Consider the following 14806-nt stretch of genomic DNA (forward strand, 5'->3'; position numbering starts at 1 on the left):
TCTCATCAACCAATTAAAATAATAATACAAGACACATTAGCTAGCATTGATATACTTGCTCAATTGTCAAAGAGTGCAGAGTTGCGATGTTATTCTTCCCCTTTTATGCTACCCAAATCATTTATCTTCTGGCGGAAGCCAGACTCTTGTTTTGAGACTTAGATTAATTCCAGGACAAGCTAACGTTTCAACACATTTTAAACTACAAAGGACAGAACTTTATTTTTACATTCTTTAAAGAAATTAAAAACAGTAGTTATGGTCACACATAAAATGTAAGCATAATTAAAAATACAAAGTTCACATTTTTAAGTACTACAACATTAATTTTAGAAAAGGCTTTGATTTTGGATAATGTCACAAAACAATTTTAGGCACAGTTTTCAAGCTGCCACTTGTATGAACTTATCACCATTTCCACTGTTCCCCCTGCTGACAGTCAGTTATTCCATGTTCTATATTTTCTGCAATAGGAACATTAATACAACATAATGCGCTATGCTGGTGGGATATACCTGACTCTTAAAGATGTACAGGATGAAGGTAGTATCAAAACTCCTCCTTTACAGTCACTGCTCAACATAAGGGCTTTGTCATCAGGACATTTTACACATTTACAATTTATTTGGTTTGTTTAATGAATATTTCGCTAAAGTAGAGTGACAAAGGCTGTAAGGAATGCACCAGGCCTTTATTTCCACCCCCCTCTCTGGAATCAGATTTACATGAAGTTAAACTGAAGATCCTCAGTTACCTTTTTCATCCTGCACTGCCAATGTGATATGGAATAGATTCCAAATAAAAAGTTTACTAGGTCCAAGATTATCTGGAAACCAATGCAATAATAATTTAGAGGAAAAATAATTCCAAGCCACTGAAGAACTTATGTTGTTTATGAATGAAGAGGTTGAAGTTGGAGTTCAGGCATACAGAATACCTTCAGAACAGATCCTCTAATTTTAGGCATTGCATGTGGTTGACAGGAATCCGTGTTAATGTACTGTCTGAGATATCCAAGATAAACTAGGAAGGACGGGCATTAAAAGAATTCAGCCAGATACCTGGACCACAATGGGAATAGTATGGTTACCCTTCAGAAGGGAGAAAAAAAATGACAAAATTAATTGTAACCAACTGCATTAAATAACACCATTGGAGCCTGGTAAATAAATCTGCCCCTGTTCTTACAACTATGTTTTCAATTCCAGAGAAGGTCTGGGCCAGGACAAAGATCTGTAAGCGTAATCGAGTCCAGAGTGTACTGATCATATAGCCAACCCTGGGCAGATATGAAAAAATTCCCAGCTTTAAAGGTCCTTCAGCACACCTTCTAATATCTAGGACTATGTTCTGACCTTATCTGACTACTAGCCCAATTTCTGGTATCTCCTGTTCCAATCAAAACAGAATTATATTGGTGTTGTATCTCTAGGGAGTACCAATTTTCATTCTTAAGAATATTTGTACAAGTTACCTAACAAACATAGGTCCACCCCTTTCAAAAATATGAAAACTTCAGATCTAAAATTTAATAGCAATAAGATTAATGGCATTGGAAGCGGAAGGGCAACCTGATAGATAAAATTATGAGGGGCATAGATGGGGTAGATTGTCAGAGTCTTTTGCCATGGTGGAAATCTCAAATACAAGAGGGCATAGGTTTCAGGTGAAAGGGGAATAGTTTAAACAAGATTTATGTGATTTTTTTCTCTTACACAGAGAGTGGTAGGTATCTGGAATGCCCTGCCAGGACAAGTGGTGGAAGCAGATATGATAGCAATGTTTAAAAGGCATTGAGACAGGCACATGAACAGGCAGCGAACTGAGGGATACAGACCACATACAGGCAGATGTAGAGTTTGAATGAGCATCATGCGGGGCACAGACATCTTGGGCCAAAGGGCCTGTTCCTGTGCTTTACGTTCTATAAGGTCTGTAATAATGTCAAAAATATTGCCAACTGCTCTGAAAAATATTTTAATGATGTAAAATTGTTCCTAAAAATTTTCAAGGAAATAAAATTCTAAATTAGATGGGAAGGGATGGAGGATTTCAAATATCATGATATTTATCAAAAATTTCTGGTTTAGGTGATATCAATCAACTCAAATTAGTGTCTTTTTAAATTTTAAATAAACCAACACTTAGCAATATTGCTTGGTGTTGGGAATATTTTTCGTTATAACATTCTTTCCCCTATAATAATTGACAAGTAAATTGCTTCACTTGAAAATTTACCAATTGCTGCACTCACTCAGCTACTGCTGCCAGCCTAAATTTCATACCGATGTTATTATTTTCTAGCAGCTGCTGTCTTAGAAGGACTTGGCTCTTCTATTTGTACAGTGTTCAGATGATAAACCAGAGAGAAGAAGTTCATATTACACACAACAAACAACCTGCTGGAGGAACTCAGCGGGTTGAGCAGCATCGATCGGTCAAAACCCTGTATCGGGCAGGCCTGATGCAGGGTTTCGACCCGCAACATCGACAATTCCTTTCCTCCCGCAGATGCTGCTCAACCCATTGAGTTCTTCCAGCAGGTTGTTTGTTGCTTTAGATTCCAGCATTTGCAATGTTTTGTGTCTCCAAATTACACATAATACTTCTTAGAAGTTCCAGCAACACTTCATTTACTTTTGTCCCTCATTTGAAAGAAATTGTCAAGAGCAGCAGGATTCAGATGTTATCATTTTACAATATTGTACGAACACGTTTATTCTGAAAATATTTATTCTTTTACTAGCATATTCACTGTAGTATTGCCCATGGGAAGACAGAACAGAGAGGTTTTGTTCAGAGCTTATTAGTGATATTGAAGAAATGGTTATGGGAATCTTATAAACTTCCATCTAGTGGCTGAAATGCTTTTTAGAGGCAATGACAGAATGTCCCAAGTTAGTTATCCACATGATGAGTGTAATCAAGCACCATAGAATCTTTAATAGTGAAGTAATATTATAAAATGTTTAACAACTGATTCAAATTTATGTAAATTTGAAATTGTCACAAGCTTTTACTCTTTTAACTTAATAGAGTATGACAAATACAAGTTTGATATCAGATTGGGTATGTTTATATTCATGTATTCTGAATAATGTCAAAAATTAAATGGAGGTGCTGCTGTCAGATTTTCATTTAAGTGAGTTCTTATAAGCTGGCACAATTACCTTTTACTGACTTCCAGAGACATCCTGCCAGTTGCTGCCACAGTATGAACTTTCCTATTGACTGAATGATGGGTTAAGGATGGAGAGATTGAAAATACCTGGGAAAAATTCAAGTTCCGATATAGTGAACCAGTAATATTAGAACTGCAGAATCTGAGAATACAATCCAAAATCCATCCTTAAAGTTTACTTGGTGTCAAACCATGCAATATAGTGCAGACCAATTTCTCCTGCAACAGAACTATACAGGTTGAAGCACGCAAGTGAAAGTGAAGGAAAGGGCTCCTATGTCATTTTCCTATCTGTAACCTGATTTGGGAACTTAGCTTTTCGTGAATTTACTTTATGTTGGAAAGGGCTGATAGCTGCAATTGGAGAAATAAGTCACCCTGGAGTGACGGAGGTTAATTACTGTTTCTATTCCTGGCCTGCAATTATGGCTACATTTTGTTGTAACATTAAATTTAATAAAATGTGGAATCACTCAAATAAAAATTACTCCTTTTCTATAACTCTGGTCAGACTCTGACATGACATTATTAATTAACTGTGGGTGTTAAGTACTGTTATTTCCCAGCAATTTTGTTTATTGTGGGGTTATTAAATCACAATTGCTATATGTTCAGTACAGGTATTGTGACATATGAATCATATGAAGTTGACTGTCTATCAAGTCCACTAATAGTTGGAAACAGAATAAAGTTGTCCCCAGTGAACACCTGGAGTACATATACTTTATGTACTCTATACATTGTGTGAGGGAGGAAAACAATGATGGTAGTAATCATTTTTGGGATTTGAGCATTACCAGCAAGACTGACATTTATTGCCCTTGAGAAGCCAGTGATGAACTGCCCTCTTGAATGACCAGAGTCCTTTTGGTAAAGGTACTCCCACAGCGCAGATAGGCAGGGAGTTCCAGGAGTTAGGATAAAGGAACAGCAGTAAAATTCCAAGTCAGGATGGTGCACAACTAGGCATTTTGCATTTTCTGAAATAATTTGAATGTTTCATGACATTCCAACAATAACACGAGTAATGAACAGATTTAACACAGACATGCAAGTTTTTAAAAAATATTCCTTAGTGTCATAATTATTCCCTGAATCATCTGCTTATAGGTTAATTTGTCTGACCTTGAAATTATCACTATTTTAATGTTTTTCAAAATTTATTTTTCCTGGCATCTGATTTTAATCCAATTTTTTAAGTTTTAGATGTATTCCATTTTTGGACCGGAGGACTAGCTGGGGTATTTTAATTGGTGGCTTTGAGGCATCAACTTCCAGTTCAAATCGACTGAGGATCAGTGCAATGGCCACCTTCATTTCATTCATGGCAAAGTGCTGACCAATGCAGTTCCTGTAAATGAAGTGAAATGGGTTTTGAGTCGAATTCCATGAGAAGTTTATTAAACCAGAAATATATTTTACTTAAATAGAAAATAGTCAGCCCAGGTACCTAAAATACCTTTCATTCTTCCCTTGTTCCTGGGTTTTACTCTTTCAAACTTTTAATTGAGGGAAGGCATTTGTGTAAATTGATCCGTTCAAAATGACGAAGCCCCTTTCTGAGGCTACATAAACTGTAAGTATGTCACTCGAGAGGTATTTTCTCTTGCACTCAACTCTAAGTTACATCTCACCAAGATAACAAGCAGGAACAAGATTGGGGATGGGTTGGGGGTAGTGGGGAAGAAGTGACAGAAAAACAACTATGGGCCACTACAATCTGTATTCTGAAGCCAGTCAGTGGAATATCAACTGAGCACATCACACAAACTGCCCTTAAAATTTCTGGTTCAATTTCTTACATGTACAGTTCCTAAAGTTTCAACTGTCTGGTCTATCTCAGAAATGTTAAAGGCCACTATAGCTTGTCAGAAAATACAGCAAAATACTCAGAGTTAAAGTAAGTAAATAATGTCCTAGAAACATCAGTCACAAAGCTAACAACAAGAGATTTTAAGTAAACAGTTCACTGCTTTCTCCCCTGCCACACTCATATTTTGAGTGGATCATTTACAGCAATCTGAGATTTAAGGAAAAGAACCCAAAATCCAGAAATATAAATACACAGCTGGGAATGACAAAAAACATGCCCAGGTCTCCATTCTGTAACATTGGAAATAATGGTTATCCAACTATTTAGGAGGCCCTACAACTTTAAGCAATAAATCTTACAGTCAAAACACCTGGCCATTTCACTTCTCCTTGAAGATTCAGTTATATGCTGTAATTCCCAAAATCAAATGTCAGTCCACATTGGCAAAAAAATATTTAACTACGTCTGTGAACTGGAACCCTTCTATTCAAAACAAACTGGGCCTTCATGGAAAATTATTTGCTCAAAATAACACCAGATTGACAATCAGATGCTCAACTGTGGTGGTATTAGAAATACTTTGCTACCTTGGTCCAGCAGAGAAAGGTATGAAGGCATGCGGATGTCTGTTTGCTGAATTTTCAGGAGAAAATCTTAAAGGATCAAATACCTACAAAAGAATAAGACAATATAAGTTTCAGATTTAGTTCTTCATTTGAGATTAGAATTACATAGAAATACTACATATTGCTAGGTAATTAGATCTGAAGAGCTTTCCCTATCAGGACTGATTGAAAAACCAAGACTGCAGAGTCATAGAGCAAGACAGCATGGATACAGGCCCTTTGGCCCAACGAGACCACGCCGACCACAGTGCCCACCCACCTAGTCCCAATTTCCTGCATTCAGCCCATATCCCTGTAAGCCCCACCCCTGCATGTACCTGTCCAAGTACTTCTTGAATGATACCATTGTACCTGCCTCAACCACTTCCTCTGACAGCTTGTTCCATATACTCACCACCCTCAGTGTGAAAAAGTTGCCCCTCAAGTCCCTTTTAAATACAGGAAGTCCCCGGATTACAAACGAGTTCCGTTTTTGAGTCTGCTCGTAATTCGAATTTGTATGTAAATTGGAACAGTTACGTACAGTTCACATCTAGTGTCAATTAGTCAAATGCTTGTCTTAGTATATAGTATATATTTTACCTAAAACATCATAAATATAATAATGCAGTAATAATAATAATTATTATTAGTGTTTTGAGCGTCACGCAAAGTAGTCTGCCCGTTTGTGAGTACGAACCATTGTGTGTAACTCGATTTTCTTAAAATAATGGGCTTTACAGAGGTCGGTTCGTAAGTACGGGCGTTCATAACCCAGGGACATATTTTTCCTCTCACCCTAACCCTATGCCCCCTAGTTTTGGACTCCCCTACTCTGGGGAAAAGACTGCTACCATCCACCTTATCTATGCCCTTCATGACTTATAAACTGCTATAAGGTCACCCCTCATTCTCCTACACTCCAGTACATTGTATAATACATTGAATACTGATTCAAATACACTGACTGATTAGAACCATAGAACCATATAGCACAAAACAGGCCCTTCGGCCCACCATGTTGTGCCGTCCATCAAACCACCTCACACTATCTAACCCTTTCCTCCCACATATCCCTCTATCTCACATTCCTCCATGTGCCTATCCAACAAACTCTTGAACCTGTCCAATGTATCTACCTCCACCACCACCCCAGGCAGTGCATTCCATGCACCAACCACTCTCTGGGTGAAAAACCTCCCCCTGACATCTCCCCTGAACCTCCCACCCATAACCTTAAAGCTATGCCCTTTCGTCTTGAGCATTGGTGCCCTGGGAAGGAGGCGCTGGCTGTCTATCTATTCTGCTCAATATTTTATATACATCGATCATGTCTCCTCTCATCCTCCTCCTTTCCAGTGAATAAAGCCCTAGCACCTTAAGCCTTTCCTCATATTCCATACGCTCTAATCCAGGTAGCATCCTGGTAAATCTCCTCTGCACCCTCTCCAACGCCTCCACATCCTTCCTATAATGCGGCGACCAGAAATGAACACAGTACTCCAAGTGTGGTCTAACTAGAGTTTCGTAAAGCTGCATCATCACTTCGCGGCTCTTAAACTCAATCCCACGACTTATGAAAGCTAACATCCCATAGGCCTTCTTAACTGCTCTATCCAAGTTCAATAAGAAACTGAAGAGCAACCAGAAAACCCAGAAGGCTACACACAAGTGAGATTAATTTCATATTAAAAGTGTGACATTTATCATTTTGCTTACAGAAAGTGAGAATATCATTTAATTCCATATTGCACTGCAGTCAGGTTCAGTGACATCAGAAAGACAGCCATTAAATACACAAAGGCCAAGAAAGAACTGATGCTGGAGAAGTTGATGGAGTGGTAGGGAGGAGGAATACAAGCTAAAAGGGTGTGGGCTCTAGATCAAAAAGGCAGAGGAGTTAGAGATTGGATGGGATAGGGTAAAAGTAAAGCCCTGTAAGAGACAGGAAAGGAAGAGTCATATGGAAAGCAGGTGGGCAGAAGTAGAACTCACTGTCATGCCTGTAACAGCTTTTTATGTTGCAAAAGGCCAGGGGAATCACATCTACTCAATAAAGATGGAAACTACATCCACTTTAATATACAGGGCATTCTATATCTTCTTTCTTCCTTGGACAGCACTCTGCCTTCTACCAAAATACCGGATATTAAAAAAGTCTAAACAATCCCATCCATTATCCCATGACTTTTAAATATTCTTCTTTGGGATCCAAGATGCTTCCACTCTAAAAGTGGACTCTGAGGTGGTTGATGAAGCCAAGACAGGAACCACAGTCTCTACCACAGGTGCCTTGTTGTCTTAATCTGACAGGATAACAGATGAATCCATTAAAATATACATATAGCCAAGAGATTTTCTCAAATTTCAAATTGCACTTCCTCTGAGTTTGATGTTGCAGGTTAACTGAATATAAAGACATGCAGTAGCATTTCTATCAATCTACTGACACAATCTATATAAGCAAAGAATACATATTGTTGATATGAGTGGAATAGAAAAGCAAGTTACCTCTGGGTTACTCCAAATCATGGAATTCCTGTGAATACAGTAGATACTTATACCCACCAGGCAACCTATGAAACACAAATGAACATTAACAAGAGTTTCGTAAGCCTACAGAGATACACAATTTTGCACACACTCTACATTATTTTCCTGCCTTTCACATGAGCTCAATACAGCCCCCACATCTCTTTCCCAGTTCTGATAAAGGGTCTTCAACGTGAAACGTAACTGCTTCTCTTTCCACAGACACTTCCTGACCTGCAGAGTGTTTCTACTATTTTCTGATTTTACTTGAGATTTCCAGTATTTGCAGTATAGTTCAAATCAGAATGCCATGATGGACAAAAATTGTCTTTTGGTCCTAATTAAACATTTGACTCCAATTTACAAGAGTTCACGTGGCCTTGGATTGCTTTGAGTGGGAACACTGACTTTCAACACCACAGATCAAACTGGAACTGGTGGGCAATAAGTGATGCCAACACATTTTCCCAGTCATAACCTTTGTTTCAGGTGCAAATGGAGTGATGAGCAAGTAAAAAGCACTCTCATTGTCTTCATTGTGAAAGTATTGAAATGATACAGGAAGATACTTGTTCCATGAACATGGAGGAAAAAACATAATTGATGCTGCACTCTGTCTATTTTTTTTAAAATGGCCCAGATTAGTTAGAGAGGTGAAAGAAGGACCACATGGAGCTGTTGACAAGTCCCCACATGAAATCCTGCCAGGAGGTGCAGGGATGAATGCAGAAGTCCCCACCTTGCTGATAGCTGTTCCCCAGCACTGATGATTGCCTTCTGATGCTAATAGGCTGGCCAACAAACCAGTGCCAGTTATTTCATTAGAGAGGAAGAGCTGTGAAAGTTAAGGTAAATAGTCTTGAGTTATTTTAGTTTATTTAAATGTTCCTTTCTGATTCAAAATATTTTATTAATACCTTTTTATGAAAAAAATGTTTGATTACATTTTAATGGTTCTTGAATAATTTTGAATCTCGAAATTCTTGAAACTTTGAGAACTGATCGAGCTGGGGCATGGCTTAGCAGCATAGCTGAATGCAGTGCATGTACTGATCCATTACTACTTTGCTGCCATATGTATAAAGCCCTCTGGACAGCTTAGACACTGGTCTCAATATCAAGTGCAAGCAGGAATCCCAATGGCGTACTAGCCACGAAATACCCCAGCCCCACATTGGCCATGAACAGTTAAAACCTACGAATACGTACCTAAATTGTGAAGAACTAAATGAATGGAGAGCAATAATTACCTTTGCAGTTAGCAACAAAAAAAGCCTATAACAAAACAAATATAATTCATCATCATGTACTCTGTGTGCCTCAGGGAGAAAGCGTATAAATTGTTCAATTTCTTCAGGGAGGTGAATAACTGTGGGTCAAGTAGTTAAAATGGTAAGCACTTTTGAAATTTCTTCATTTCTACAAAGGTAAATGAAGGCATCAATTAAACAATGATCTGTTATGTAAGGAGACCACAGAAATGGGCAACCCATCTCTGCTTTCAGAAGAATGGAACAGCTGATGCAACTATATTCCATACTTTTCAGCATGGGTGTAGGCACTAAGATAGCCAGGAAAAAAAATCATTTTTTCCTGAAACCTAGCATATAGAAAGAAATAACTTCAACAATTTGTTCTTCAATGGGCCATAGTCAACAGTGCAGTGAAAACGGTGACACCGTTAAGCACACCAACAGTTCTTTAATTAAATGTTCTGCTCCATCAAATGAAGTCAGTGTCCGAACTGATTAATGGATTATAACATCATGGGTTACATAGGTTATCAGATTAAAGGAAGGAAAAGCTAAAGCATTCAGAGGAAGTGGCAGCTATGCCAAGAGCATAAGCATTTTAGAAATCTGGCAATGATAACATTTAAGAGCCACCCAGTTGAATGTGCATGGTTAAACTCAAAGTTATCACAGCATTGAAAAGAAACATTATGAGTGTCAGCATTAATCACCTTGTGAAGCTTTTATTTTGACTGGATAAACAACTACTGATATGCTGGCATACGGCATGATTACACTCCATGCGCTTTACAATGTTAGATTCAGTGCACTATGTGGGAGAAAAGCCAGTTTATATAAAAACCAAATTAGAAATGCACAAACTCAGAAGTTCAGAGCTTAAGAAGAATTCTCTAATATTATAAATGTAATTTTAAATGAAACCTTCAGGTAGCGTCCTCCCATCAAAGAATGTGAGTGGTTTGTTCAGCCTCCTGGCTATTCCTGGGACAGGGGGGCAAAGACGCAGAGACTCCTTAAGGCACATTGTGATATAAGGCATCTTACTGAGCACATCCCTGCCAAGCAATAAAGAGATGTAACTTACTACGAGAAGGGCAAACTTGTATGCAAATGCCAAAGCGCAGAGGGGTGCAAGTTTACTAGTTAATGAAGAGACCACAACATATGCATGAACCAGGAGAATTGCAATGGGCCAAAACTGAGATTAAGGCCACATTAAGTAGCTGGCCTGTCTGAAGAGAGGAGTTTTTGAACTACTCACAATGAATCAGCTGTGGAATGGTTTGAATGTTCCTGGTCTTACGTTTATTTTTGGTCAGCGATTGCACTTTGACTGTTTAAGAATGCTGGAAAAAGTCAGCCCAGTTGCTGAGCCACTCTGAATTTTGACCTTTTTGGCCAGGGGACCTAAAATGTACAAGCATTCCACCCTCCCCTCCACACACACACACACACACACACACACACACAATCACAATCTCCCTCATGCTAATAAATAACCAGCCCAAATAAAACTGGCACGTTCTGTACACAGCTGATAATCAAGAGTAAGAATCTGGGTGGGCAGGGGACAGACTGACAGTCCAGAAATGACCTTAACTCTTCTGCTTTCTCTGTACTGTCGATCAGCCACCAAAACAGAAGGGGAGAGCCACCCAATGGGCAGAATGCCACCTCAGGTGAGTGGAGGGCACCAACTACCATCAAAAATCAGCTCACAGACTCTCAGGCAAGTTGAGAGGAGAGCATCTGGGAGGGTAGGGAGAGGGAGAGCTCACAGTAGAGAATCCTGAAATGAACCAGGGTTCTGGACCTGCTCATGCACGTCAATGCTTTCCCTGATAACTTGAAACCATTTTCTGCATGTTTAAAGGACCTCACCAACTACGGCTCCACATTTTTACAACTTGCTCAGGAGAGTGGATTGACACTGAAGGTAGGACCTGTGGTTTCACTCATGGACGTGTCAGGGTTTGTTCTATTTATTCATCATTTTGGGATCTGGGCATCACATGCAATACCAGCATTTATTGCCCATCCCTAATGGCCTTTCAGAAGCCAGTAGTGGACTGCCTTCTTGAACTGCTGCACTCTTTCTAGTGAAGGTACTGCCACGGTGAATAGAGAGTTCCGGGATTCAGACCTGGCAACCATTAAGGACTGGTGATATCTCTGCAAGTCAGGAGTGTGTGCAATTTGAAGGATAACCTGCACATGGTAATGATCCTGTGTGTCTGTTGCCTTAGTCCTTGGTGGTGCTGGTCTTAGGTTTGGAAGGAGCTGTTAAGGTAGCCTAGGCAAGTTACTGCAGTGCCCTTTCTGGATGGCACACACTGCAAGCCACTGTATTCCAGAGGCAGAGGGAATGTACTGTATGTTTAGGGGAGTAGGTGGGGTGATGCTCGTGAGCTGCCTTGCCCTGGATGGTATTGAGTGTAGTTGGTCTTGCACTCATCCAAGCAAGTGGAAGGTGTTCCATCACACTCCCAATTTGTGCCTTGTAGACGGGGCAAAGGTTTTGCAGTGTCAGGAGCCAAGTCACTCACCACAGGATGCCCAGCTTCTGACCTGTTTTGCAGCTGCATTACTTATGTGGCTGGTACAGTTGAGTGTCTGGACAATGATGACCCCTAGATGTTGATGATGGGGGCATGGTAAATTCTAACTGCACAATCAGCTGCTTCCTGTCAAGTGGACACATTTAAAATCTGGTCCTCCCAGACATAGGCTTCACTGGGGAATCCTCAGCAACATGAAATTTCATGAGTTGTTGGGAGAGAGCGCTGGGTGGTGAGAGTGCATCAGCAGTTACAAGATTTCACTGCCGTAGATAACTTGCTTGGATACAAGGACAAAATACATCTCCTTGTTCTGGCCTACAGTGGTACAAACACATGTCACAGCAATAAACACAGCTGCTGTTCTTTAAGAATATAGGGAGATTTTGTACAGTTACAGGGTATTGGTGAGGCCACACCTGGAATACTGTTTACTGTTTTGATCCCCTTACCTACAAAAGGATCTATTAGCATTGGAAGCAGTCCAAAGGAGATACTCCAGGCTAATTACCAGGATGAGAGGGTTGTTCTCTCAAAACAGGCTAAACAGGTTGGGTTTGTATTCTTTGGAGTTTAGAAGAATGAGGGATGACCTATTCAGATATACAAGATCCTAAGGGGGCTCGATAGGGTAGATCTTGAGATGTTCTCACTAATGGGCAAGTCTTGAACAAGGAGACATAGCTACAAAGTAAGGGGTTGGTCATTTAAAATTGATGTGCTTAGAAATTTCTTCTCTCAGGAGGCACTGAATTTTTGGAACTATCTGCCCTCAAGGGTGGTTGAGGCCAGAGCATTAAGGTGGAGACAGCTAAATATTTGAAAGATCAAGTAATTGAGGGAACTGACACAGAAGAGGAGTTGATAGTCAGCACAAATCAGCATGATCATATTGAACAGCAGGGCAGGGTTCAGGGGCCGAGTGGCCTGTTCCTATTTCCTTATGCCCAATCCTCTCCTCCTGCTGGGCCAGATGGGAAGGGGCAGTGTACAGGGGAAGGTTCTGAGTAAAAGGTTTAACAGTATCTCCATAGTTTCTGTTACACTTTAATCTCATAATGGATTATTTTTTTAATGCCAGTGATTACCTGCAGTAAAGACTGTGTCTTATACTTTTCACACAAGGCTGGCAAGCTCTGCTCAGCGCAGCCGTTGATCTGGTTATTCTCTGATTTTCTGCCAAACTAAAGATAAGTGGACTGAGACAACAGAGTAGATTTTTCAATAGATTGCACCCTGCCAAACTAAAGATAAGTGGACTGAGACAACAGAGTAGATTTTTCAATAGATTGCACCCGATGTAAGGTGATTACATCCAGTCAGAAAACGCGGTGGAGTTCTGTGTTCCAGTTCAAGAATGCTGCATATTTCTGGAGGGTGACATGCTGACCACAGGTGACATTGTTGAAACAGGTGATTAAGTTGTTTCAATGTTAAGGTGGAGACAGGTAAATATTTGAAAGATCAAGTAATTGAGGGAACTGACACAGAAGAGGAGCTGATAGCACAAATCAGCATGATCATATTGAATGGCAGGGCAGGGTTGAGGGGCCGAGTGGCCTACTCCTTGGCTCAATGATCACAGTTAGAAATATTAATGCAATTTCCTGACATTTGTTAATACTTGATAGAGTCATTTAAACACCCACATGATGTGAGCTCAAAAGATTCATATAAATTAAACTGAAAGCAAAATTTAATTTAAATACCAGTTTAAAAAGAATCCTCTAGCCTAAAATCCTGCTGTGAAGTCAGGGGTTGAATTTCCCACCAGGTGCCAAAACAGGCATAAAGGGTACGGTATTGCTGTTCTCCAGGTTAAACCAGTTTTCATCTGCACAGCAGTGAGTTTTTTTTTGAGCTGTGTGAGGGAATTGTTAGGCCATAGATATTCAAGTAGCACTTTCAATCCTGCCTAAGAGCTTCCTGCTTCCATTTAGGAGGCCAATATTTTTCAGGGGTGAATGTACCAAAAAGAATACTCTCTCAATGCCAATGTTAACTGCAGGTGAAGATAGGTTGAATTCCTCCCCCCCGCCCCCCCCCATGTCTTTTATGGCATCCTTTATCCAACTCCAATCACAGAGTATATATGCACTGAATGCTTCCTTTCTCCATGTGGTAGTTTAAACTTGAAATCTGCCACTGTTCTGCCCAGATCTTATATATTAAATGCAACATCAGATTAACCTGTGATTTATTAACTTATTAGTTTCTAAAATCTCACAGCATTTTCTTTGATTTTATCTCAATAGAAAGCATAAAGATCCTCGATTCACAATATTTATTCAAAGTGAAGATCCTATGCTATAATACAGAGACTTCCTTAGCAGACAATGGAGCAGATCTTCGGCTAACCTGAGATTACTGTGTCCTGGACCATGGCATGCTCCTGGTTGCAGTCTTCCATTCAGAACCCAGCTCCCTACGTGTCGGCGGGCAGGGACTCTCCTGATGCGAGTGGCAACAGTACTTACAGTGGTGAGGACCCGCAGCCCACCCATTGTGCCTGCTCCACTCCACCCCCTAGTTCTCTTGAGATCAAACCTATTGTCTAGATCAATGTGAATGTATTTGACGTTCACAATCACTCAGGACCAGTCATAAACTGGTGTTAAAATATTTTAAATTAATTTTTAAAATGTTTCATGTTTAGAAAGATGCATACACTTAAAAGAACAAGAACTTTAAACTAACAATTAAATCAAATAAAAACCTTTCCTCAACTTTCTCCCAGCAGCTTATTTCTCCCATTGACATTCAATAGGTTCACTGTACTCATGCCAGGTTAACCTTGTGTGGATTCAGTGGGTAGATTTTTGAGCCTGAGAGCTGGGAAGATCTATGGAAGTTTGTGCTGCCCA

The 14806-nt window shown here is 39.8% G+C and overlaps 1 protein-coding gene across 2 annotated transcripts in view; it reads right to left on the minus strand.

The window, feature by feature from the left end:
* Positions 1–201: 201 nt before the first annotated feature.
* LOC127568144 (cytochrome P450 4B1) overlaps positions 202–14806 on the minus strand; it is an 82236-nt gene continuing 67631 nt past the window's right edge. For both annotated transcript variants that reach the window (XM_052011523.1, XM_052011522.1), the window contains 4 exons: positions 10306–10439; positions 8111–8175; positions 5582–5664; positions 202–4532 (listed from right to left, as the gene is read on the minus strand). In XM_052011523.1, coding sequence (XP_051867483.1) covers positions 4364–4532; positions 5582–5664; positions 8111–8175; positions 10306–10439 — 451 coding nt within the window. In that variant the 3' untranslated portion in view covers positions 202–4363. The remainder of the gene's footprint in view (positions 4533–5581; positions 5665–8110; positions 8176–10305; positions 10440–14806) is intronic.

Source organism: Pristis pectinata, chromosome 3 (genome assembly GCF_009764475.1).
Source record: "Pristis pectinata isolate sPriPec2 chromosome 3, sPriPec2.1.pri, whole genome shotgun sequence".
NCBI classification, from domain to species: domain Eukaryota; kingdom Metazoa; phylum Chordata; class Chondrichthyes; order Rhinopristiformes; family Pristidae; genus Pristis; species Pristis pectinata.